Source organism: Petromyzon marinus, chromosome 76, assembly GCF_048934315.1.
Source record: "Petromyzon marinus isolate PM22_M1 ecotype Great Lakes invasive population chromosome 76, UKy_Petmar_22M1.pri1.0, whole genome shotgun sequence".
NCBI lineage: Eukaryota > Metazoa > Chordata > Hyperoartia > Petromyzontiformes > Petromyzontidae > Petromyzon > Petromyzon marinus.
Genome location: NC_133742.1, coordinates 4,590,806 through 4,617,977, shown reverse-complemented (window position 1 = coordinate 4,617,977; position 27,172 = coordinate 4,590,806). Strand labels below are relative to the sequence as shown.

At 53.3% G+C, this 27,172-nt stretch overlaps 1 protein-coding gene across 3 annotated transcripts; it reads left to right on the top strand.

Annotated features, from left to right (window-relative positions):
- The first annotated feature begins 225 nt into the window (after nt 1-225).
- Nucleotides 226-26,165, top strand: HDDC3 (HD domain containing 3). Of its 3 annotated transcripts, XM_076056607.1 has the most exons (7): nt 226-539; nt 4,027-4,221; nt 5,668-5,723; nt 10,274-10,396; nt 11,685-11,788; nt 16,301-16,314; nt 23,203-26,165. In XM_076056607.1, the coding sequence occupies exons 2-7, from the start codon at nt 4,056-4,058 to the stop codon at nt 23,367-23,369; spliced, it is 630 nt and encodes a 209-aa protein (XP_075912722.1). In that variant the 5' UTR covers nt 226-539; nt 4,027-4,055; the 3' UTR covers nt 23,370-26,165. The 3 variants fall into 3 exon arrangements, with proteins under 3 accessions (XP_075912722.1, XP_075912721.1, XP_075912723.1); XM_076056606.1 differs by lacking the exon at nt 16,301-16,314 and having other exon boundaries at nt 235-539; nt 11,685-11,802; XM_076056608.1 differs by lacking the exons at nt 16,301-16,314; nt 23,203-26,165 and adding an exon at nt 21,913-22,084 and having other exon boundaries at nt 466-539; nt 11,685-11,802.
- The last annotated feature ends 1,007 nt before the right edge of the window (nt 26,166-27,172 follow it).

Sequence of the window (27,172 nt, the reverse complement as noted above, 5' to 3'; positions counted from 1 at the left end):
CAACGCAGAAGTGGTTTTGTAAACCGTAGTCCGGTTAAGTGCCAGCCTTTGAGTGACGTCAACCGGAAGCGGCTCAGCTGCCTGTTCGTGTGTATGTGGTGTCTGTGTGTGTGGGTCAATCGCTAGCAGCACTTGCCCCAGCAGTCTGGTAAGGCTATACAGGGCATCTTTGTCTGTGTGTGTGTCTGTCTGTGTGTGTCTGTCTGTCTGTGTGTGGCGTCTGTGTGTGTGTGGTGTCTGTGTGTGGTGTCTGTGTGTGGTATCTGTGTGTGTGTCTGTGTGTGTGTGTGGTGTCTGTGTGTGTGTGGTGGCTGTGTGTGTCTGTGTGTGGTATTTGTGTGTGGTGTCTGTGTGTGTGTGGTGTCTGTGTGAGGGTCAATCGCTAGCAGCACTTGCCCCAACAGTCTGGTAAGGCTATATGGGGCACCTTTGTCTGTGTGTGTGTCTGTGTGTGTCTGTCTGTGTGTGTGTGGTGTCTGTGTGTGTGTGGTGTCTGTGTGTGAGGGTCAATCGCTAGCAGCACTTGCCCCAACAGTCTGGTAAGGCTATACGGGGCACCTTTGTCTGTGTGTGGTGTCTGTCTGTGTGTGTGTCTGTCTGTGTGTGTCTGTCTGTGTGTGTGTGGTGTCTGTGTGTGTCTGTGTGTGTCTGTGTGTGTGTGTCCGGCCTCAGTGTGCACATGGCCTGGCACAAGCGTCGTGGTGACATCACTGCCACTTAGTGGCGAATGGCGGTTGTTGTTGTTGTTGTGTCCGGCAAAACAACCCCCTTCCTCCTCGCGGTGCCCGACGGGCAACTCTGTCGTGGACAATGCTGTGGGGGGAGGTCCAATTCCAATTGGCTCCTCCCCTAATGGCATATGTGTCCACCACAGTGGCTAAACGGGGGCTCTGGTCGGGTGCGAGGGGCTGGTAACCCCTCCACATTCAATAAATTACCACTAAACTATGACTAAAATATGTAACTAATAAGCTTGTGCCGGAGGCCCCGGGGGGACAGGCGTCTATGACGTCTCCTGGCCAAACCCCAATTGGCGGAGCCAGGAGATTGAATCTCTACCCTCGGGGCTCCTCCAGAAACAATGAAAAGCCACTTCGTGTGGCCACGTGAAATGTTCGAGCGCTCACTGTGGAGGAGAGGCTGCCACTCCTCTGTCAGGAGCTGGACCGGTACCGCCTGGATCTCTGTGTTATTCAGGAGGTCCGGTGGATCGGTTCTGGCTCCTGCCACAATGAGGGGTGGACAGTCCTCTACTCGGGGCAGCAGACTGCCAAACAACAGGGTGTGGCTCTTCTTATGAACAAAAGAATGAAGGGGGCATGGGAGCGTGGCGGTGAGGTGTGAGAAGCTGTAAGCCTCAGGCTACTTTGGGCTCGCCCTCCCATCAACCGGAGGTGAGGAGTGGTGGTCGTGGTTACTTATGCCCCCACTGAAGACGAACATCCGTGGAGGGATGCAGGCAAAGCCGATGAGTCAGATGCCTTCTATGACCTGTCACAGGTGCTGGCTAAAGTGGCCCCTCGAGATAGAGCCATCATGTTGGGTGACTTCAATGCCCGAGTGGGTCATGATGCTGGCAACAGTAGGAGGCTGCTAGATTTTTGTGCAGTCCATGGGCTTGTAATTACCAACACGCTGTTCCGGCATCGGCACATCCACACAACATCATGGATGCATGCCGGGTCCAAGCAAGAACATCTGCTGGACTACATAGTGACGGACAAGCGGATGCGAGCCCAAGTCCTTGACACCAGGACCTACCGTGGAGCTGATCTGCCCTCTGACCATCGACTAGTCATCTGTAAGATGCGCCTGCCATTCTTCCGCTCCGGTGGTGGGTGTACACCCAGGACCCCATTCCGACCTAAAGTGGCCTGGTCTCAGTTATCTGATGAAAGTTGCAAGCGAGAATTTCAACATCGCCTGTGGCTGGGGTTGGCATCGTCCCCGACTCCTCCTGATGTCGAGGGTAAATGGGCGAGGTTTAGGACTGTCACTCATGCAGCTGCATTGCCTGCTTTGGGTACGCGGTCCAGACCTCCCCAGAGACCCTGGCTGACAGAGGAGGTGTTCAGGATGGTTGAGAAAAAGCGACAGGCCCACTGTCATCGGCTCCAGAATCCCACGTCAGAGAATGAGGAGGCTTACCGCAGCCTTCGCTCGGAGGTTCGGAGAGCCGTGAGGTGTTGCAAGGATGGGTGGTGGTCGCGAGTTGCTGAAGAGATGGAGTTTGCCTCAGTGGCCCGCGATCACAAATCTCTATTTAACTCCATAAAAAAGTAACCTGCAGCACCACACCTATTACCATCATTAGGGGAAAAAACGGTGATCCAATCTCCGACCCCCAGGAACAGGTTTGCAGATTTGCTGAGCATTTCTGCGAAGTCCTGGGGGTGGGAAAATTCCTCAGCCAGGAAAACATCGTGGCACAAAGTGAGGATGACCCTGCTGAGGCTGCGGTGCCTCAAATATTGGATGAAGTCACCCCCTGTGAGTGGCTGGCTGAGGTGCCATCTGTTGAGGAAGTGCTGAAGGCGGTCCAGAGTCTGAGACCAGGAAAGGCAGCGGGCAGAGATGATCTCGCAAGCGAAATGCTGAGGGAGGGTGGCGTTTATGCACAGACTGCCCTACATGACATCATAACAGCAGTCTGGACCACTGGACGGGTTCCGCAGGATTGGAAGGATGCCCTCATGGCCCCCCTCTTTAAGAAGGGGGACCGCACAGACTGTAACAACTACAGGGGCATCTCACTCCTCATTGTGCCGGGAAAGAGGCTTGTGGAGCCCCAATGCGGTTTCAGGAAAGGGCGATCCTGCACAGATGCCATATTTTCTGTCCGTCTGCTACAGCAAAGGTGTAGGGAATTCCGGCAAGACCTACATCTCTGCTTTATTGACCTGGTCAAGGCCTATGATACCATCAGTAGGCCTGGGCTCTGGGTTGTTCTTTGTGCTTTTGGAGTACCTGACCCTCTGCTCACAATCATTAAGGACCTTCATGATGGTGAGCGGGCCCGGGTAAAACTACGTGGCTGGGAGTCAGATCCATTCCCTGTACACCTTGGGGTGCGACAGGGATGTCCTCTGGCTCCCACATTATTTAACATCTATTTTGACCACGTAGTTCGTGAAGCCTTCAATAGCTGTACCGGAGGAATCTCCATATGGTACAGATATAATGGGAGGCTGATCGATGCCCGGGTGCGGTCAAGGGATGGCTCCCTATTGCTCAACCACGTTATGTATGCCGATGATCTGGTAATAGCTGCTCATTCAGAGGAGGAGTTGGAGACGCTGCTGCTGAGACTGGAGCGTGCTACTAAGAGATGGGGCCTTACCATCAGCCCCACCAAAACTAAGCACCTGCCTGGGTATTTTGTACCATCGGACACTCCACCCCCACAACTCCCAATCGGTGATGGGGCAGTTGTGGAGAGAGTGTGGTGTGTGTCTGTGTGTTGTGTCTGTCTGTGTGTGGTGTGTGGTGTGTGTCTGTGTGATGTGTATGTGTGTGTCTCTGTGTGGTGTGTGTCTGTGTGTGGTGTGTGTCTGTGTGTGATGTGTGTCTGTGTGTGGTGTGTGTCTGTGATGTGTGTCTGTGTGTTGTGTCTGTCTGTGTGTGGTGTGTGGTGTCTCTGTGTGTCTCGCTATCAGCACTTGCCTCAACAGTCTGTAAAGGCTACACGGGGGATCTTTGTCTTATCTATGTGTTGGTGTGTACGTGTTGTGTGGTGCTGGCCACCCACCCCATCTGTGTGTGCCCACAGTGCCAGTAGCCCTTATGGGCAGCGCTGAAATTCCCACTTTTGGGATATCATCAGGATGGCAACAATCGCCATCACCACCACCACCGCCATCACCACCTCCGCCATCACCACCACCACCACCATCACCACCACCACAGCCACGGCCATCACAACCGCCTCCACCACCGCTGCAATTTTGAAGGCCGCTGACTTTTGGCCGTGGCCCGTTTAAAACCAACGACGAGCGATTTGATTTTGTCTCTTTCCCCCCACCGAAGTGAAATTCCCACCTTGGGCCATCGTCAAGATGGCAACCGCCGCCACCACCGCCACCGCCACCACCGCCACCACCGCCACCACCACCGCCGCCGTCGCCGCTGCAATTTTGAAGGCCGCTGACTTTGCCGCCCAGAAGCACCGTGACCAGCGGCGCAAAGACCCCCAGGGGACCCCGTACATCAACCACCCCCTCGGTGAGGGACACACACGGAGGGGGGGGGGGGGGTGGCGTGGTGGGCCCCCCCCCCCCCCCGCTTCAACCTGGCAGAGGTGTCTGTACCTACGTGTGTCTGTACGTGTGTCTGTGTACGTGTCTGTACGTGTGTGTGTCTGTGCATGTCTGCGTGTGTGTGTGTCTGTGTCAGGCAAAAACAACCCCCTACCTCCCTCCTCGTGGTGCCAGACGGCTACGCTGTGGTGGGCAGTGCCGTGGGGGGAGGGCCAACTTAGATTGGCCCTTCCCTTCGTGGCGTCTGTGACCACCGCGCAGCGGCCAAACGGGGGCTCTGGACGGGTGCGAGAGGCTGGTGACGCCTCCACCTTCAATTAACTACCACGAAACTACGAGTTAAACATGTATTAAGATTGTGCCGGAGGCACCGGGGCGACAGGCGTCTATGACGTTTCCTGGCCAAACCCCTGGCTCCCACATTTTTTTACATCTATTTCGACCACGTAGTTCATGAAGCCTTCAATAGCTGTACCGGAGGAATTTTCATCTGGTACAGATACAATGGGAGGCTGATCGATGCCCGGGTGCGTTCAAGGGATAGCTCCCTATTGCTCAACCACGTTATATATGCCGATGATCTGGTAATTGCTGCTTACACATAGGAGGAGTTGGAGCCACTGCTACTGAACCTGGAACTTGCCACTAACAGGTGGGGCCTTACAACCAGCCCCACCAAAACTAAGCACCTGCCTGGGTATGTTGTACCATCGGACACTCCACCCCCACAACTCCCAATCGGTGATGGGGCAGTTGTGGAGAAAGTGGAGAGTTTCCCATACCTGGGCAGTGTGCTTATGTCCGGCTCCGGTTTAACATCAGAGGTCTCACTCCGAATCAGTCGAGCGGCAATATATTTTCATCGGTTGCGTAACGCTGTGTGGAAGCTACTTGGGTCTGTCGCTCCGCACTAAGCTTCAGGTCTTCTCGGCCACGGTCATTCCCTCCCTTCTCTACGCTTGCGAAATGTGGACCCCCCTAATGGAACATCTTCGCCGGTTAGAAACATTTAGGCTGGCCTGCCTACGATCCATCCTGGGTTTAACCAGGCTGGATTGTGTGAGCTCACAAATTCTTGAAAGATCTGGGCAAGGTCCCATCGGTGAGCTCCTCCGGCAGGCAAGGCTGCGATGGCTGGGCCATGTAGCCCGCATGCCCAGCCGCCGCATGCCGAAACAACCTTTGTTTGTAAACATGATGCCTTGAATAAAGGTGTCAGTTTTTGTGCCAGTTAAAAGGGTAAAACCTATTACTATAACTTTAGTTCGGCCGCATAAAGGGGGCTAAACGGGCGCGGCACGGGCTGGAGAAGAGAGTGGAGTGATGCGGTACAGGAGGATGATGACGACGATGACGATGATGACGACGATGACGATGATGATGACGATGACTCCACTTCTGCCGCTTCTAGGGGTGGCGCACATCCTGAGCGGGGAAGGAGGCGTGGACGACGTCGCCGTGCTGCAGGTGAGCAGCCTGGCGCGCCCAGCCTGGCGTGCCCGGCCTGCCCAGCCTGGCGCACCCAGCCTGGCACGCCCAGCCTGGCTAGCCTGGCGTGCCCGGCCTGCCTAGCCTAGCGCGCCCGGCCTGTCTTGCCTGGCACGAACGCCGCGGTGAGGTCACTCAGCGCCCAGTTTGATCCTCCGCCCTGTTGGGCGGAGCGGTGACCGTGTGGGTCACCACGAGATGTTGACTAACTCGCCCGGTCTACGGGAGGTCGTGGGTTGTGTATTTGTGTCTCTCTCTCTCATCATCATCATCATGGTGGCTATGAGATGTTGACTTCCTCGCCTGGTCTACAGGAGGTCGTGAGTTGTGTATTTGTGTCTCTCTCTCTCTCATCATCACCACGGTGGCTATGAGATGTTGACTAACTCGCCCTGGTCTACAGGAGGTCGTGTGTTGTGTATTTGTGTGTCTCTCTCTCATCATCATCACCACGGTGGCTGTGAGATGTTGACTAACTCGCCCGGTCTACAGGAGGTCGTGTGTTGTGTATTTGTGTCTCTCTCTCATCATCATCATCACGGTGGCTATGAGATGTTGACTACCTCGCCCGGTCTACAGGAGGTCGTGGGTTGTGTATTTGTGTCTCTCTCTCTCTCATCATCATCATCATCACGGTGGCTATGAGATGTTGACTAACTCGCCCGGTCTACAGGAGGTCGTGTGTTGTGTATTTGTGTGTCTCTCTCTCATCATCACCATCACGGTGGCTGTGAGATGTTGACTACCTCGCCCGGTCTACAGGAGGTCGTGGGTTGTGTATTTGTGTCTCTCTCTCATCATCATCATCACGGTGGCTGTGAGATGTTGACTACCTCGCCCGGTCTACAGGAGGTCGTGAGTTGTGTATTTGTGTGTCTCTCTCTCTCATCATCACCACGGTGGCTATGAGATGTTGACTACCTCGCCCGGTCTATGGGAGGTCGTGGGTTCGATCCCAGACCCCTGACGACGCTTGCTGCTGCTGCTGCTGTAGATTTGGAGTCTGCGTCTCTCTCATCATCATCATCATCATAGTGGCTTTGAGATGTTGACTACCTCGCCTGGTACGCAGGAGGTCATGGGTTCGATCCCAGACCCTGCTGCTGCTGCTATGTGGAGTCTGCGTCTCTCTCTCTCTCTCATCATCATCACGGTGGCTGTGAGATGTTGACTACCTCGCCCAGTCTACAGGAGGTCGTGAGTTGTGTATTTGTGTGTCTCTCTCTCATCATCATCATCATCACGGTGGCTATGAGATGTTGACTTCCTCGCCTGGTCTACAGGAGGTCGTGAGTTGTGTATGTGTGTCTCTCTCTCTCATTATCATCATCATCACGGTGGCTATGAGATGTTGACTTTCTCGCCTGGTCTACAGGAGGTCGTGAGTTGTGTATTTGTGTCTCTCTCTCTCATCATCATCATCATCACGGTGGCTATGAGATGTTGACTACCTCGCCCGGTCTACAGGAGGTCGTGGGTTCTATCCCAGACCCTGCTGCTGCTGCTATCTATGTGGAGTCTGTCTCTCTTTCATCATCATCATCATCACGGTGGCTTGGAGATGTTGACTACCTCGCCTGGTCTACAGGAGGTCGTGGGTTCGATCCCAGACCCTGAGAGATGTTGACTACCTCGCCTGGTACGCAGGAGGTCGTGGGTTCGATCCCAGACCCTGAGAGATGTTGACTACCTCGCCTGGTACACAGGAGGTCGTGGGTTCGATCCCAGACCCTGAGAGATGTTGACTACCTCGCCCGGTCTACAGGAGGTCGTGGGTTCGATCCCAGACCCTGCTGCTGCTGCTGCTGGTGTCTATGTGGAGTCTGCGTCTCTCTCTCTCCCCATCTCTCTCCCCGTGATTGCCTCGCGTGACGATGGCAGCGGCGGCGGCGGCATCGGCCACGTGGCTTGAGATGGCGAGGTCGGGGCCGCTGGACAGGGAGCCAGACAGCAGCTCAGCGAGGCCACTCTTAGACCCTGGTGACCGTAGAAAGTAGGGTCGGTCGGAGCGCCTCCAGGCCTCCGTTAGTAACGCGCGGACGGATTGGCAGATACATAGAGGCGCGGGCGGAGAGAGACGCGGGGGACGGAGAGAGACACGGGGACAGAGAGAGACACGGGGGACAAAGAGAGACACGGGGTACGGAGAGAGACACGGGGGACGGAGAGAGACACGGGAACTGAGAGAGACACGGGGACTGAGAGAGACACGGGAACTGAGAGAGACACGGGGACGGAGAGAGACACGCGGGCGGAGAGAGACACGGGGGACGGAGAGAGACGCGCGGGCAGAGAGAGACACGGTTACTGAGAGAGACGCGGGGGGCGGAGAGAGACGCGGGGACTGAGAGAGACACGGGAACTGAGAGAGACACGGGGACGGAGAGAGACACGCGGGCGGAGAGAGACACGGGGGACGGAGAGAGACGCGCGGGCAGAGAGAGACACGGTTACTGAGAGAGACGCGGGGGGCGGAGAGAGACGCGGGGACTGAGAGAGACACGGGAACTGAGAGAGACACGGGGACGGAGAGAGACACGCGGGCGGAGAGAGACACGGGGGACGGAGAGAAACACGGGGGACGTAGAGAGACGCACGGGCGGAGAGAGACACGGGGATGGAGAGAGACACGGGGACTGAGACACGGGGACTGAGAGAGACACGGGGGACAGAGAGAGACACGGGGACAGAGAGAGACACGGGGACTGAGAGAGACACGGGGTACAGAGAGAGACACGGGGACTGAGAGAGACACGGGGGACTGAGAGAGACGCGGGGACTGAGAGAGACACGGGGGACAGAGAGACACACGGGGACTGAGAGAGACACGGGGGACGGAGAGAGACACGGGGACTGAGAGAGACACGGGGGACAGAGAGAGACACGGGGACTGAGAGAGACGCGCGGGCGGAGAGAGACACGGGGATGGAGAGAGACACGGGGACTGAGACACGGGGACTGAGAGAGACACGGGGACTGAGAGAGACACGGGGGACTGAGAGAGACACGGGGACTGAGAGAGACACGGGGAACAGAGAGAGACACGGGGGACTGAGAGAGACACGGTGGACAGAGAGAGACACGGGGGACAGAGAGAGACACGGGGGACAGAGAGAGACACGGGGACAGAGAGAGACACGGGGGACAGAGAGAGACACGGGGACAGAGAGAGACACGGGGACTGAGAGAGACACGGGGACGGAGATAGACACGGGGACAGAGAGAGACACGGGGACTGAGAGAGACGCGCGGGCGGAGAGAGACACGGGGATGGAGAGAGACACGGGGACTGAGACACGGGGGACTGAGAGAGACACGGGGACTGAGAGAGACACGGGGGACTGAGAGAGACACGGGGGACAGAGAGAGACACGGGGGACTGAGAGAGACACGGGGGACAGAGAGAGACACGGGGACAGAGAGAGACACGGGGACAGAGAGAGACACGGGGACTGAGAGAGACACGGGGACTGAGAGAGACACGGGGGACTGAGAGAGACACGGGGACAGAGAGAGACACGGGGACAGAGAGAGACACGCGGGCGGAGAGAGACACGGGGATGGAGAGAGACACGGGGGACAGAGAGAGACACGGGGAACAGAGAGAGACACGGGGGACTGAGAGAGACACGGTGGACAGAGAGAGACACGGGGGACAGAGAGAGACACGGGGGACAGAGAGAGACACGGGGGACAGAGAGAGACACGGGGACAGAGAGAGACACGGGGGACAGAGAGAGACACGGTGAGAGAGAGAGACACGGGGACAGAGAGAGACACGGGGACAGAGAGAGACACGGGGGACAGAGAGAGACACGGGGGACAGAGAGAGACACGGGGGACTGAGAGAGACACGGGGGACAGAGAGAGACACGGGGACTGAGAGAGACACGGGGACTGAGAGAGACGCGGGGACTGAGAGAGACACGGGGACAGAGAGAGACACGGGGACTGAGAGAGACACGGGGGACAGAGACACGGGGACAGAGAGAGACACGGGGGACTGAGAGAGACACGGGGACAGAGAGAGACACGGGGGACAGAGAGAGACACGGGGGACAGAGAGAGACACGGGGGACTGAGAGAGACACGGGGGACAGAGAGAGACACGGGGACTGAGAGAGACACGGGGACTGAGAGAGACGCGGGGACTGAGAGAGACACGGGGACAGAGAGAGACACGGGGACTGAGAGAGACACGGGGGACAGAGACACGGGGACAGAGAGAGACACGGGGGACTGAGAGAGACACGGGGACAGAGAGAGACACGGGGACAGAGAGAGACACGGGGACTGAGAGAGACACGGGGGACTGAGAGAGACACGGGGACAGAGAGAGACACGGGGACTGAGAGAGACACGGGGGACGGAGAGAGACACGGGGGACAGAGAGAGACACGGGGGACTGACACTCCGATCCCCGTGATTGACCACGCGACCCCGCGATTGACCCCGCGATTGACCCCGCGATTGACCCCGTGACCCCTTGACCCCACGACCGACTGACCCCGCCCCCCCCCTCTCCCCAGGCGGGCCTGCTGCACGACACGCTGGAGGACACGGAGACTTCCGTGGCCGAGCTGGTGGACGCCTTCGGCCCCCAGGTGGCCACCTTCGTCAGTGAAGTCTCTGACGACCGCTCGCTCACGCAGGTGAGCCACGTGGTGGTGGGGGGGGGGAGGGGCTTGCACGGTGGGGGGCGGGGCTCGCGGGTTGGGGGGCGGGGCTCGCGCGGTGGGGGGTGGGGCTCGCGCGGTGGGGGGTGGGGCTCACGCGGTTGGGGGACGGGGCTCGCGGGCTGGGGGGAGGGGCTCGCACGGTGGGGGGCGGGGCTCGCGTGGTTGAGGGGCGGGGCTCGCGCGGTTGGGGGGAGGGGCTCGCGGGTTGGGGGGCGGGGCTCGCGCGGTTGGGGGGCGGGGCTCACGGGCTTGGGGGGTGGGGCTCGCGCGGTGGGGGGCGGGGCTCGCGCGGTTGGGGGGCGGGGCTCGCGGGCTTGGGGGGTGGGGCTCGCGGGCTGGGGGGAGGGGCTCGCACGGTGGGGGGCGGGGCTCGCGGGCTGGGGGGCGGGGCTCGTGCCCACCCCCCCCCTCCGACCGTGCCAACTCGCTGTGCTTTATCCACCCGGCGCTCCGCTCGTTGTTGTGAGCGTCGCTCCTCCGCCCTCCGTTGTTGTTGTTGTTGTTGCTCTGGAGGGCGACCGCCTCCAACTGCCCAGTGGCCTCAAGGTGCACCTAGCCTGGCACTGACCCCCAGTAGCCTCGACGTGCACCTAGCGTGGCACTGACCCCAGTAGCCTCGAGGTGCACCTAGCCTGGCACTGGTCCCAGTAGCCTCGAGGTGCACCTAGCCTGGCACTGGTCCCAGTAGCCTCGACGTGCACCTAGCCTGGCACTGGTCCCAGTAGCCTCGAGGTGCACCTAGCCTGGCACTGTCCCCAGTAGCCTCGACGTGCACCTAGCCTGGCACTGAACCCAGTAGCCTCGACGTGCACCTAGCCTGGCACTGACCCCCAGTAGCTTCAAGGTGCACCTAGCCTGGCACTGACCCCAGTAGCCTCGAGGTGCACCTAGCCTGGCACTGACCCCCAGTAGCCTCAAGGTGCACCTAACCTGGCACTGACCCCCAGTAGCCTCGAGGTGCACCTAGCCTGGCACTGACCCCGGTAGCAGCAGCAGCGTCCTTTACGAGCCTCCTCCTCGGAGGCCGATCTTGAGAACCCTCCCACACTGTCCCCCCACCACCACCCCCCACTAACCCCCCCACCACCACCACCACCACCCCCACTACCCCCCCCACCACCACCGCCCCCACCACCACCACCCCCCACCACCACCCCCCACCACTACCCCCACCACCCCTACCACCCTCCCACCACCCCCAACACCACCCCCACCACCTCCCCACCACTACCCCCCACTACCCCACCCACCCCCCCACCAGGCTGAGCGCAAATCCCAGGCGGTGCTACGGGCCCCTCGTTTGTCTCCTGGGGCCAAGGCCGTGGCTCTGGCGGACAAAATCTACAACCTGAGAGACCTCAACAGGTGCACACCCCAAGGTGAGGTGTGACACAAAATCTACAACCTGAGAGACCTCAACAGGTGAAAGCCGCAAGGTGAGGTGGGACACAAAATCTACAACCTGAGAGACCTCAACAGGTGCACTCCTCAAGGTGAGGTGGGACACAAAATCTACAACCTGAGAGACCTCAACAGGTGCACTCCGCTAGGTGAGGTGGGACACAAAATCTACAACCTGAGAGACCTCAACAGGTGAAAGCCGCAAGGTGAGGTGGGCCACAAAATCTACAACCTGAGAGACCTCAACAGGTGAAAGCCGCAAGGTGAGGTGGGCCACAAAATCTACAACCTGAGAGACCTCAACAGGTGGACACCCCAAGGTGAGGTAGGACACAAAATCTACAACCTGAGAGACCCCAACAGGTGGACACCCCAAGGTGAGGTAGGACACAAAATCTACAACCTGAGAGACCCCAACAGGTGGACACCCCAAGGTGAGGTAGGACACAAAATCTACAACCTGAGAGACCCCAACAGGTGGACACCCCAAGGTGAGGTGGGCCACAAAATCTACAACCTGAGAGACCTCAACAGGTGCACACCCCAAGGTGAGGTGGGCCACAAAATCTACAACCTGAGAGACCTCAACAGGTGCACGTCCCAAGGTGAGGTGGGCCACAAAATCTACAACCTGAGAGACCTCAACAGGTGCACACCCCAAGGTGAGGTGGGACACAAAATCTACAACCTGAGAGACCTCAACAGGTGCACACCCCAAGGTGAGGAGGGCCACAAAATCTACAACCTGAGAGACCTCAACAGGTGGACGCAGCAAAGGTGAGATGGGACACAAAATCTACAACCTGAGAGACCTCAACAGGTGCACTCCTCAAGGTGAGATGGGACACAAAATCTACAACCTGAGAGACCTCAACAGGTGCACTCCGCAAGGTGAGATGGGACACAAAATCTACAACCTGAGAGACCTCAACAGGTGAAAGCCGCAATGTGAGGTGGGACACAAAATCTACAACCTGAGAGACGCCAACAGGTGCACTCCGCAAGGTGAGATGGGACACAAAATCTGCAACCTGAGAGACCTCAACAGGTGCACACCCCAAGGTGAGGTGGGCCACAAAATCTACAACCTGAGAGACCTCAACAGGTGGACACCCCAAGGTGAGGTAGGACACAAAATCTACAACCTGAGAGACCTCAACAGGTGCACGCAGCAAAGGTGAGGTGGGCCTCAAAATCTACAACCTGAGAGACCTCAACAGGTGAAAGCCGCAATGTGAGGTGGGACACAAAATCTACAACCTGAGAGACCTCAACAGGTGCACGCAGCAAAGGTGAGGTGGGCCTCAAAATCTACAACCTGAGAGACCTCAACAGGTGAAAGCCGCAAGGTGAGATGGGACACAAAATCTACAACCTGAGAGACCTCAACAGGTGCACTCCGCTAGGTGAGGTGGGACACAAAATCTACAACCTGAGAGACCTCAACAGGTGCACGTCCCAAGGTGAGGTGGGACACAAAATCTACAACCTGAGAGACCTCAACAGGTGAAAGCCGCAAGGTGAGGTGGGCCACAAAATCTACAACCTGAGAGACCTCAACAGGTGAAAGCCGCAAGGTGAGGTGGGACACAAAATCTACAACCTGAGAGACCTCAACAGGTGAAAGCCCCAAGGTGAGGTGGGCCTCAAAATCTACAACAACCTGAGAGACCTCAACAGGTGCACTCCGCAAGGTGAGGTGGGACACAAAATCTACAACCTGAGAGACCTCAACAGGTGCACTCCCCAAAGTGAGGTGTGCCACAAAATCTACAACCTGAGAGACCTCAACAGGTGCACTCCACAAGGTGAGGTGGGACACAAAATCTACAACCTGAGAGACCTCAACAAGTGCACACCCCAAGGTGAGGTGGGACACAAAATCTACAACCTGAGAGACCTCAACAGGTGAAAGCCGCAAGGTGAGGTGGGCCACAAAATCTACAACCTGAGAGACCTCAACAGGTGAAAGCCCCAAGGTGAGGTGTGACACAAAATCTACAACCTGAGAGACCTCAACAGGTGAAAGCCGCAAGGTGAGGTGGGACACAAAATCTACAACCTGAGAGACCTCAACAGGTGCACTCCGCAAGGTGAGGTGGGCCACAAAATCTACAACCTGAGAGACCTCAACAGGTGCACTCCGCAAGGTGAGGTGGGACACAAAATCTACAACCTGAGAGACCCCAACAGGTGAAAGCCGCAAGGTGAGGAGGGACACAAAATCTACAACCTGAGAGACCTCAACAGGTGCACGCCCCAAAGTGAGGTGGGCCTCAAAATCTACAACCTGAGAGACCTCAACAGGTCCACCCCGCAAGGTGAGGTGGGCCACAAAATCTACAACCTGAGAGACCTCAACAGGTGCACGCAGCAAAGGTGAGATGGGACACAAAATCTACAACCTGAGAGACCTCAACAGGTGCACACCCCAAGGTGAGGTGGGACACAAAATCTACAACCTGAGAGACCCCAACAGGTGCACTCCGCAAGGTGAGGTGGGCCACAAAATCTACAACCTGAGAGACCTCAACAGGTGCACACCCCAAGGTGAGGTGGGACACAAAATCTACAACCTGAGAGACCTCAACAGGTGAAAGCCGCAAGGTGAGGTGGGACACAAAATCTACAACCTGAGAGACCTCAACAGGTGCACGCCCCAAAGTGAGGTGGGACACAAAATCTACAACCTGAGAGACCCCAACAGGTGAAAGCCGCAAGGTGAGGTGGGACACAAAATCTACAACCTGAGAGACCTCAACAGGTGAAAGCCGCAAGGTGAGGTGGGCCACAAAATCTACAACCTGAGAGACCTCAACAGGAGCACACCCCAAGGTGAGATGGGACACAAAATCTACAACCTGAGAGACCTCAACAGGTGAAAGCCGCTAGGTGAGGTGGGACACAAAATCTACATCCTGAGAGACCTCAACAGGTGCACTCCGCAATGTGAGGTGGGACACAAAATCTACAACCTGAGAGACCCCAACAGGTGCACATCCCAAGGTGAGGTGGGACACAAAATCTACAACCTGAGAGACCTCAACAGGTGCACTCCGCAAAGGTGAGGTGGGACACAAAATCTACAACCTGAGAGACCTCAACAGGTGAAAGCCGCAAGGTGAGGTGGGACACAAAATCTACAACCTGAGAGACCTCAACAGGTGCACTCCCCAAGGTGAGGTGGGCCACAAAATCTACACCCTGAGAGACCTCAACAGGTGCACTCCGCAAAGGTGAGGTGGGACACAAAATCTACAACCTGAGAGACCTCAACAGGTGCACTCCCCAAGGTGAGATGGGACACAAAATCTGCAACCTGAGAGACCTCAACAGGTGCACTCCGCTAGGTGAGGTGGGCCACAAAATCTACAACCTGAGAGACCTCAACAGGTGCACTCCGCTAGGTGAGGTGGGACACAAAATCTACAACCTGAGAGACCTCAACAGGTGAAAGCCGCAAGGTGAGGTGGGACACAAAATCTACAACCTGAGAGACCTCAACAGGTGCACACCCCAAGGTGAGGTGGGCCACAAAATCTACAACCTGAGAGACCTCAACAGGTGCACTCCGCAAGGTGAAGTGGGCCACAAAATCTACAACCTGAGAGACCTCAACAGGTGCACACCGCAAGGTGAGATGGGACACAAAATCTACAACCTGAGAGACCTCAACAGGTGCACTCCCCAAGGTGAGGTGGGCCACAAAATCTACAACCTGAGAGACCTCAACAGGTGCACACCCCAAGGTGAGGTGGGCCACAAAATCTACAACCTGAGAGACCTCAACAGGTGCACTCCGCAAGGTGAAGTGGGCCACAAAATCTACAACCTGAGAGACCTCAACAGGTGTACTCCCCAAGGTGAGGTGGGCCACAAAATCTACAACCTGAGAGACCTCAACAGGTGCACACCCCAAGGTGAGGTGGGCCACAAAATCTACAACCTGAGAGACCTCAACAGGTGCACTCCGCAAGGTGAAGTGGGCCACAAAATCTACAACCTGAGAGACCTCAACAGGTGCACTCCGCTAGGTGAGGTGGGACACAAAATCTACAACCTGAGAGACCTCAACAGGTGAAAGCCGCAAGGTGAGGTGGGTCACAAAATCTACAACCTGAGAGACCTCAACAGGTGAAAGCCGCAAGGTGAGGCGGGACACAAAATCTACAACCTGAGAGACCTCAACAGGTGCACTCCGCAAGGTGAGGAGGGCCACAAAATCTACAACCTGAGAGACCTCAACAGGTGCACTCCGCAAGGTGAGATGGGACACAAAATCTACAACCTGAGAGACCTCAACAGGTGCACTCCGCAAGGTGAGGTAGGACACAAAATCTACAACCTGAGAGACCTCAACAGGTGCACACCGCAAGGTGAGGTGGGCCACAAAATCTACAACCTGAGAGACCTCAACAGGTGCACTCCCCAAGGTGAGGTGGGACACAAAATCTACAACCTGAGAGACCTCAACAGGTGGACACCACAAGGTGAGGTGGGCCTCAAAATCTACAACCTGAGAGACCTCAACAGGTGAAAGCCGCAAGGTGAGGTGGGACACAAAATCTACAACCTGAGAGACCTCAACAGGTGAAAGCCGCAAGGTGAGGTGGGACACAAAATCTACAACCTGAGAGACCTCAACAGGTGAAAGCCGCAAGGTGAGGTGGGCCACAAAATCTACAACCTGAGAGACCTCAACAGGTGCACACCCCAAGGTGGGGTGGGCCACAAGGTGTACTGTGTACTTTACTGTACTGTGTGTGTGTACTGTGTGTGTACTGTGTGTGTGTCTGTACTGTGTGTGTGTGTACTGTGTGTTTACTGTGTGTGTGTACTGTGTGTACTGTGTGTGTACTGTGTGTGTACTGTGTGTACTATGTGTACTATGTACTGTGTGTGTACTGTGTGTGTACTGTGTGTACTTTACTGTACTGTGTGTACTGTGTGTGTACTGTGTGTACTGTGTGTGTACTGTGTGTACTGTGTGCATGTCTGTACTGTGTGTGTACTGTGTGTTTACTGTGTGTGTGTACTGTGTGTACTGTGTGTGTACTGTGTACTGTGTGTACTGTGTCTGTACTGTGTGTACTGTGTGTGTGTACTGTGTGTGCTGTGTGTGTACTGTGTGTGTGTAGTGTGTGTACTGTGTGTGTACTGTGTGTGTGTACTGTGTGTGTACTGTGTGTACTGTGTGTGTACTGTGTGTGTGTACTGTGTGTGTGTACTGTGTGTGTCCTGTGTGTACTGTGTGTGTGTATGCTGTGTGTGTACTGTGTGTGTGTACTGTGTGTAGTGTGTGTGTACTGTGTGTGTACTGTGTGTGTACTGTGTGTGTGTACTGTGTGTACTGTGTGTGTACTGTGTGTGTACTGTGTGTGTACTGTGTGTGTACTGTGTGTGTGTACTGTGTGTGTACCGCGTGCAGGATTGACGGAGGAGCGAGTCCACCAGTACTTTAAGTGGTCGGCCCTGGTGCTGCGTGGCCTGCGAGGGGCCAACTGTGTGTACTGTGTGTGTACTGTGTGTGTGTACTGTGTGTACTGTGTGTGTGTACTATGTGTGTACTGTGTGTGTGTACTGTGTGTACTGTGTGTGTACTGTGTGTGTACTGTGAATGTGTACTGTGTGTACTGTGTGTGTGTACTATGTGTGTACTGTGTGTACTGTGTGTGTGTACTGTGTGTGTACTGTGTGTGTGTACTGTGTGTACTGTGTGTGCGTACTGTGTGTGTACTGTGTGTACTGTGTGTGTACTGTATGTGTGTACTGTGTGTGTACTGTGTGTACTGTGTGTGTACTGTGTGTGTACTGTGTGTGTGTGTGTACTGTGTGTGTATACTGTGTGTAGTGTGTGTACTGTGTGTGTGTACTGTGTGTAGTGTGTGTACTGTGTGTGTATACTGTGTGTAGTGTGTGTACTGTGTGTGTACTGTGTGTGTGTGTGTACTGTGTGTGTGTGCTGTGTGTGTACTGTGTGTGTGTACTTTGTGTGTACTGTGTGTGTATACTGTGTGTGTACTGTGTGTGTACTGTGTGTGCACTGTGTGTGTACTGTGTGTGTGTACTGTGTGTGTACTGTGTGTGTGTGTGTACTGTGTGCGTACTGTGTGTGTGTGTACTGTGTGTACTGTGTGTGTGCACTGTGTGTGTGTACTGTGTGTGTGTGTGTGTACTGTGTGTGTACTGTGTATGTACTGTGTGTGTGTATTGTGTGTGTGTACTGTGTGTGTACTGTGTGTGTACTGTGTGTGTGTACTGTGTGTACTTTGTGTGTGTACTGTGTGTGTGTACTGTGTGTGTACTGTGTGTGTGTACTGTGTGTACTGTGTGTGTGTACTGTGTGTGTGTACTGTATGTGTACTGTGTGTGTACTGTGTGTAGTGTGTGTACTGTGTGTATACTGTGTGTACTGTGTGTACTGTGTGTGTACTGTGTACTGTGTGTGTGCTGTGTGTGTGTACTGTGTGTTTACTGTGTGTGTACTGTGTGTGTGTGTGTACTGTGTGTGTATACTGTGTGTAGTGTGTGTACTGTGTGTGTGTACTGTGTGTAGTGTGTGTACTGTGTGTGTATACTGTGTGTAGTGTGTGTACTGTGTGTGTACTGTGTGTGTGTGTGTACTGTGTGTGTGTGCTGTGTGTGTACTGTGTGTGTGTACTTTGTGTGTACTGTGTGTGTATACTGTGTGTGTGTACTGTGTGTGTGTGTGTGTGCACTGTGTGTGTACTGTGTGTGTGTACTGTGTGCGTACTGTGTGTGTGTGTACTGTGTGTACTGTGTGTGTGCACTGTGTGTGTGTACTGTGTGTGTGTGTGTACTGTGTGTGTACTGTGTATGTACTGTGTGTGTGTATTGTGTGTACTGTGTGTGTACTGTGTGTGTACTGTGTGTACTTTGTGTGTGTACTGTGTGTGTGTACTGTGTGTGTACTGTGTGTGTGTACTGTGTGTACTGTGTGTGTGTACTGTGTGTGTGTACTGTATATGTACTGTGTGTGTACTGTGTGTACTGTGTGTATACCGTGTGTACTGTGTGTACTGTGTGTGTACTGTGTACTGTGTGTGTGCTGTGTGTGTGTACTGTGTGTTTACTGTGTGTGTACTGTGTGTGTGTACTGTGTGTGTGTACTGTGTGTGTACTGTGTGTGTGTACTGTGTGTGTGTGTACTGTGTGTACTGTGTGTGTACTGTGTGTGTACTGTGTGTACTGTGTGTGTACTGTGTGTATATACTGTGTGTGTACTGTGTGTGTACTGTGTGTACTGTGTGTGTGTGTACTGTGTGTACTGTGTGTGTGTACTGTGTGTGTGTACTGTGTGTGTGTACTGTGTGTACTGTGTGTGTACTGTGTGTACTGTGTGTACTGTGTGTGTGTACTGTGTGTGTACTGTGTGTATACTGTGTGTATACTGTGTGTGTGTACTGTGTGTATACTGTGTGTAGTGTGTGTACTGTGTGTGTACTGTGTGTGTGTGTACTGTGTGTACTGTGTGTGTACTGTGTGTGTGTACTATGTGTGTGTGTGTACTGTGTGTGTACTGTGTGTACTGTGTGTGTGTGTACTGTATCTGTTTACTGTGTGTACTGTGTGTGTACTGTGTGTGTACTGTGTGTACTGTGTGTGTACTGTGTGTACTGTGTGTGTGTACTGTGTGTGTGTACTGTATATGTACTGTGTGTGTACTGTGTGTACTGTGTGTATACCGTGTGTACTGTGTGTACTGTGTGTGTACTGTGTACTGTGTGTGTGCTGTGTGTGTGTACTGTGTGTTTACTGTGTGTGTACTGTGTGTGTGTACTGTGTGTGTGTACTGTGTGTGTGTACTGTGTGTGTGTGTACTGTGTGTACTGTGTGTGTACTGTGTGTGTACTGTGTGTACTGTGTGTGTACTGTGTGTATATACTGTGTGTGTACTGTGTGTGTACTGTGTGTACTGTGTGTGTGTACTGTGTGTACTGTGTGTGTGTACTGTGTGTGTGTACTGTGTGTGTGTACTGTGTGTACTGTGTGTGTACTGTGTGTACTGTGTGTACTGTGTGTGTGTACTGTGTGTGTACTGTGTGTATACTGTGTGTATACTGTGTGTGTGTACTGTGTGTATACTGTGTGTAGTGTGTGTACTGTGTGTGTACTGTGTGTGTGTGTACTGTGTGTACTGTGTGTGTACTGTGTGTGTGTACTATGTGTGTGTGTGTACTGTGTGTGTACTGTGTGTACTGTGTGTGTGTGTACTGTATCTGTATACTGTGTGTAGTGTGTGTACTGTGTGTGTACTGTGTGTACTGTGTGTGTACTGTGTGTACTGTGTGTGCTGTGTGTGTACTGTGTGTGTGTACTGTGTGTGTACTGTGTGTGTGTACTGTGTGCACTGTGTGTGTGTACTATGTGTGTACTGTGTGTACTGTGTGTGTGTACTGTGTGTGTACTGTGTGTACTGTGTGTACTGTGTGTGTGTACTGTGTGTGTACTGTGTGTACTGTGTGTGTACTGTGTGTGTGTACTGTGTGTGTGTACTGTGTGTGTACTGTGTGTACTGTGTGTGTACTGTGTGTACTGTGTGTGTAATGTGTGTGCTGTGTGTGTACTGTGTGTACTGTGTGTGTGTGTACTGTGTGTGTGTACTGTGTGTGTACTGTGTGTGTGTACTGTGTGTGTACTGTGTGTACTGTGTGTGTACTGTGTGTGTAATGTGTGTGCTGTGTGTGTGCTGTGTGTGTACTGTGTGTACTGTGTGTGTGTGTACTGTGTGTGTACTGTGTGTGTGTGTACTGTGTGTGTACTGTGTGTACTGTGTGTGTGTACTGTGTGTGTACTGTGTGTGTACTGTGTGTACTGTGTGCGTACTGTGTGTGTACTGTGTGTGTACTGTGTGTACTGTGTGTGTACTGTGTGTGTGTACTGTGTGTGTACTGTGTGTGTGTACTGTGTGTGTGTACTGTGTGTGTGTACTGTGTGTGTACTGTGTGTGTGTACTGTGTGTGTGTACTGTGTGTGTATACTGTGTGTAGTGTGTGTACTGTGTGTGTACTGTGTGTACTGTGTGTGTGTACTGTGTGTGTACTGTGTGTGTGTAGTGTGTGTGTACTGTGTGTGTACTGTGTGTGTGTACTGTGTGTGTACTGTGTGTGTGTACTGTGTGTGTGTACTGTGTGTGTGTACTGTGTGTGTATACTGTGTGTAGTGTGTGTACTGTGTGTGTGTAGTGTGTGTGTACTGTGTGTGTGTACTGTGTGTGTAGAGTGTGTGTGTACTGTGTGTGTGTGTGTGTACTGTGTGTGTGTACTGTGTGTGTACTGTGTGTACTGTGTGTGTACTGTGTGTGTGTACTGTGTGTGTACTGTGTGTGTAGTGTGTGTACTGTGTGTGTACTGTGTGTGTACTGTGTGTGTGTACTGTGTGTGTACTGTGTGTGTGTACTGTGTGTGTACTGTGTGTGTACTGTGTGTGTGTACTGTGTGTACTGTTTGTCTACTGTGTGTGTACTGTGTGTACTGTGTGTGTGTACTGTGTGTGTACTGTGTGTGCTGTGTGTGTACTGTGTGTGTGTACTGTGTGTGTGTACTGTGTGTACTGTTTGTCTACTGTGTGTGTACTGTGTGTACTGTGTGTGCTGTGTGTGTACTGTGTGTGTGTACTGTGTGTGTGCTGTGTGTATACTGTGTCTGTGTGTGTACTGTGTGTGTACTGTGTGTATACTGTGTGTAGTGTGTGTACTGTGTGTGTGTACTTGTGTGTACTGTGTGTGTGTACTGTGTGTGCTGTGTGTGTACTGTGTGTACTGTGTGTGTGTGTACTGTGTGTGTACCGCGTGCAGGATGGACGGAGGAGCGAGTCCACCAGTACTTTGAGTGGTCGGTGCTGGTGCTGCGTGGCCTGCGAGGGGCCAACTGTGTGTACTGTGTGTGTACTGTGTGTACTGTGTGTGTACTGTGTGTGTACTGTGTGTGTGTACTGTGTGTGTACTGTGTGTGTGTACTGTGTGTGTATACTGTGTGTACTGTGTGTACTGTGTGTGTACTGTGTGTGCACTGTGTGTGTACGTGTATGTGTACTGTGTGTGTGTACTGTGTGTGTACTGCGTGCAGGATGGACGGAGGAGCGAGTCCACCAGTACTTTGAGTGGTCGGCGCTGGTGCTGCGTGGCCTGCGAGGGGCCAACTGTGTGTACTGTGTGTGTACTGTGTGTGTACTGTGTGTGTGTGTGTACTGTGTGTGTACTGTGTGTGTATACTGTGTGTAGTGTGTGTACTGTGTGTACTGTGTGTGTATATACTGTGTGTAGTGTGTGTACTGTGTGTACTGTGTGTATACTGTGTGTATACTGTGTGTACTGTGTGTGTACTGTGTGTGTACTGTGTGTGTACTGTGTGTACTGTGTGTGTGTACTGTGTGTGTGTACTTGTGTGTACTGTGTGTGTACTGTGTGTACTGTGTGTGTACTGTGTGTGTACTGTGTGTGTGTACTGTGTGTACTGTGTGTGTGTACTGTGTGTGTGTACTGTGTATGTACTGTGTGTGTACTGTGTGTGTACTGTGTGTGCTGTGTGTGTACTGTGTGTGTGTACTGTGTGTGTACTGTGTGTACTGTGTGTGTACTGTGTGTGTGTACTGTGTGTGTACTGTGTGTGTGTACTATGTGTGTGTACTGTGTGTGTGTACTGTGTGTGTCCTGTGTGTACTGTGTGTGTGTACTGTGTGTGTACTGTGTGTGTGTACTGTGTGTGTACTGTGTGTGTGTACTGTGTGTACTGTGTGTGTGTGTACTGTGTGTGTGTACTGTGTGTACTGTGTGTGTGTGTACTGTGTGTGTACCGCGTGCAGGATGGACGGAGGAGCGAGTCCACCAGTACTTTGAGTGGTCGGCGCTGGTGCTGCGTGGCCTGCGAGGGGCCAACTGTGTGTACTGTGTGTGTACTGTGTGTACTGTGTGTGTACTGTGTGTACTGTGTGTGTGTACTGTGTGTGTGTACTGTGTGTGTGTGTGTACTGTGTGTGTGTACTGTGTGTGTGTACTGTGTGTGTACTGTGTGTACTGTGTGTGTGTACTGTGTGTGTGTACTGTGTGTGTGTGTGTACTGTGTGTGTGTACTGTGTGTGTACTGTGTGTGTACTGTGTGTGTGTACTGTGTGTGTACTGTGTGTGTGTACTGTGTGTACTGTGTGTGTGTACTGTGTGCGTGTACTGTGTGTGTACTGTGTGTACTATGTACTGTGTGTACTGTGTGTGTACTGTGTGTGTACTGTGTGTGTACTGTGTGTGTGTACTGTGTGTACTGTGTGTACTGTGTGTGTGTACTGTGTGCGTGTACTGTGTGTGTGTACTGTGTGTACTGTGTGTGTACTGTGTGTGTGTACTGTGTGTGTACCGCGTGCAGGATGGACGGAGGAGCGAGTCCACCAGTACTTTGAGTGGTCTGCCCTGGTGCTGCGTGGCCTGCGAGGGGCCAACGCAGCCCTGGAGCGAGAGATAGACAAGTTGCTGATCCAGCGTGGGGTCGCCATCACCACCACCACCACCGCCACCACCACAACACCACCGTGAACCACCCACGGCACCACCACCACCGTCACAACACCACCACCACAACCACCACTACCGCCACAACACCACCGTGAACCACCCACGGCACCGCCACCACAACCGCCACCACCGCCACTGCCACCACCACCACCACCACAACCACTGCCACCACTACACTACTATACACTACAATACTAGACACTACACTACTATACACTATACACTACACTATACACTCACTATACACTACTACACTATACACTACACTATACACTACAATACTAGACACTACACTACTATACACTATACACTACACTATACACTCACTATACACTACACTATACACTACACTACTATACACTACACTATACACTACACTATACACTATACACTACACTATACACTAGTATACACTATATACTACACTATACACTACACTATAGACTATATACTACACTATACACTACACTATACACTACACTATACACTACACTACTATACACTACACTATACAATACACTACTATACACTACACAATACACTACACTATACACTACACTATCACACTACACTATACACTACACTATACACTACACTATACACTACACTATACACTACACTATACACTATACACTACACACTATACACTACACTATACACTGCACTATACACTACACTATACACTATACACTACTATACACTACACTATACACTACACTATATACTACACTATACACTACACTATACACTACACTATACACTACTATACACTACACTATACACTACACACTATATACTACACTGTACACTACACTATATAGACTACACTATACACTATACACTACACTATACACTACTATACACTACACTATACACTACACTACACTATACACTACACTATACACTACACTATACACTATACACTAAACTATACACTACACTACTATACACTACTATACACTATACACTACACTATACACTACACTACTATACACTACACTATACACTACACTATACACTACACCACTATACACTACACTATACACTACACTATACACTACACTATACACTACTATACACTATACACTACACTATACACTACTATACACTATACACTACTATACACTACACTACTATACACTACACTACTATACACTACACTACTATACACTATACACTACTATACACTACACTATACACTACACTACACACTACACTATACACTACACTACTATACATTACACTACTATACACTACACTATACACTACACTATACACTACACTATACACTGCACTGGGTTTCAAGCCACGGGTTTGGTGCGATCTCGAGGGCAGTCCACGTGGCCTGGTCACCGACGACGACGAGATACTCCCAGTAGACCACGTGGTTCCTGTGTGACCACTCTCCACTGTGATCCCCTCACATCTACAGATCTCCGTCTCTCTCTGAACCAGCTAGCGCCTCCAGTAGACCACGTGGTTCCTGTGTGACCACCACCACTCTCCACTGTGATCCCCTCACATCTACAGATCTCCGTCTCTCTCTGAACCAGCTAGAGCCTCCAGTAGACCACGTGGTTCCGTGCGACCACCACCACTCTGAACCCCTCACATCTACAGATCTCCGTCTCTCTCTGAACCAGCTAAAGCCTCCAGTAGACCACGTGGTTCCCGTGTGACCACCACCACTCTCCACTAAACCCCTCACATCTACAGATCTCCTTCTCTCTCTGAACCAGCTAGAGCCTCCAGTAGACCACGTGGCCCCCGTGTGACCACCACCACTCTGAACCCCTCACATCTACAGATCTCCGTCTCTCTCTGATCCAGATAGAGCCTCCAGTAGACCACGTGGTTCCTGTGTGACCACCACCACTCTGAACCCCTCACATCTACAGATCTCCGTCTCTCTCTCTGAACCAGCTAGAGCCTCCAGTAGACCACGTGGTTCCCGTGTGACCACCACCACTCTGAACCCCTCACATCTACAGATCTCTGTGTCTCTCTGAACCAGCTAAAGCCTCCAGTAGACCACGTGGTTCCCGTGTGACCACCACCACTCTCCACTGTGATCCCCTCACATCTACAGATCTCCGTCTCTCTCTGAACCAGCTAAAGCCTCCAGTAGACCACGTGGTTCCCGTGTGACCACAACCACTCTGAACCCCTCACATCTACAGATCTCCGTCTCTCTCTCTGAACCAGCTAGAGCCTCCAGTAGAACCACGTGGTTCCCGTGTGACCACCACCACTCTGAACCTCTCACACCTACAGATCTCCGTCTCTCTCTCTGAACCAGCTAAAGCCTCCAGTAGACCACGTGGTTCCCGTGTGACCACGACCACTCTGAACCCCTCACATCTACAGATCTCCGTCTCTCTCTCTGAACCAGCTAGAGCCTCCAGTAGACCACGTGGTTCCCGTGTGACCACCACCACTCTGAACCCCTCACACCTATAGATCTCCGTCTCTCTCTCTCTGAACCAGCTAAAGCCTCCAGTAGAACCACGTGGCTCCCGTGTGACCACCACCGGAGTCGCGGGTTCCGCTGTTGTGGAGGGGGTCGGGGAATTGTCGCGGACGCTTCAAACTTGCGGACGGTCAACAACAAACAAAAAAAAGTCCGGCTGTCAACCTGATGAAGCCGGTGGTAACGACCGGCGAAGCGTTGTAAAAGTCCGCCGAACTTGTCCAAATATTATTATTATTAAATTAAATTTTACCTTTCTCCTGTAATGCCCCCATTTCCCCCCATTAGATGGCGCACTTTTGCCTTGCAAATAAACGCTTTGCCCACCTGTTAAAGGCCGAATCCTTTCACGTGATGGATCTTTTTATTTTTTTTACACGCGTCACTTATGTTAAGTTCGCACAACACGCTCCGTCCCGTCTGTATTACCTGGCCCGGCCCCTCTTGTCAAATTTTAGAACCTCCCCCCCCTCCGCGTGTCAAAAGAATTTCCCCAATCCCCGGTGTGCACTGGGGGTTGGGGAAATGACGTCACCACCCCGCGCGCCCCCCGTCCGATGACGTCACCGTGCCGTAAGGGCGAGCGTGACACGCCGCCGCTAACCACCGCCCTGCGCGGCTTGACCCCGTGACCTTTGCTCTCTCCCCAACGCACCAGCGGCTGACGCAGCTAGGGCAGGTGCCGCTGGGCCGACTGGCGGCGAGAATTTCGCGGGGTTTGCGGGCCGCGGCCAACGAAATTTGTCCACGCGCAGACTTAAAGGTCCGCGGTCTGAGCTTGGCCGCTTGTGCTGTGGGCCGAAACGTCGCGATTTTACCCACGTGGCTTTAGCGAGAAAGAACCAAAGGATCCTTGCAGTCACGAACGCCTCAAAGCTAGAATACACGGTGGTATTTGGGCCGTCCGCCAAGGTGGGTATAAATTGGGCCGGAGGTGGGTCATTGAGCGAGGTCCAGCTTGGAGCTCCCAGAACCCGTGAGAGAGTTCGAGAAAAAGGGGGGCTTCGGGGCGGGGGCGGGGGGGGGGGGCCCGGGCCAAGCTGGGAGCTTAACAGGGCATGAGGGACGGGGCTCTTGGCCGTCGGTGGGAATTGTGGTCATCGCCGTCGTCTCCGCGATCAGCTTCGAAGGTTCGCCCGCTGCTAAGGCAGCCTCTTGGCGTCTTCTGGTCCAACACCAGTGTGAGACTAAAGGGCTCTAAGAAAAGCCGTCTCGGGTGTGGACCAATCAAATTCAAGGACAGTGCCAATATTATCATTATCAGAGTTGTCTCTTTTGTTTGTATTTTGACTGCTTTGTGTTGTGGTTATTGCAAACATGATGCCCTTGATTAAAGGTGTCAGTTTTTGTGCCA

Coding starts and splice junctions, on each gene's coding strand:
- HDDC3 (XM_076056607.1), top strand. CDS start 4,056: ATGGCAACCGCCGCCACCACCGCCACCGCCACCACCGCCACCACCGCC. Junction 4,222..5,667: donor GTACATCAACCACCCCCTCG/GTGAGGGACACA, acceptor TGCCGCTTCTAG/GGGTGGCGCACATCCTGAGC. Junction 10,397..11,684: donor ACGACCGCTCGCTCACGCAG/GTGAGCCACGTG, acceptor CCCCCCCACCAG/GCTGAGCGCAAATCCCAGGC.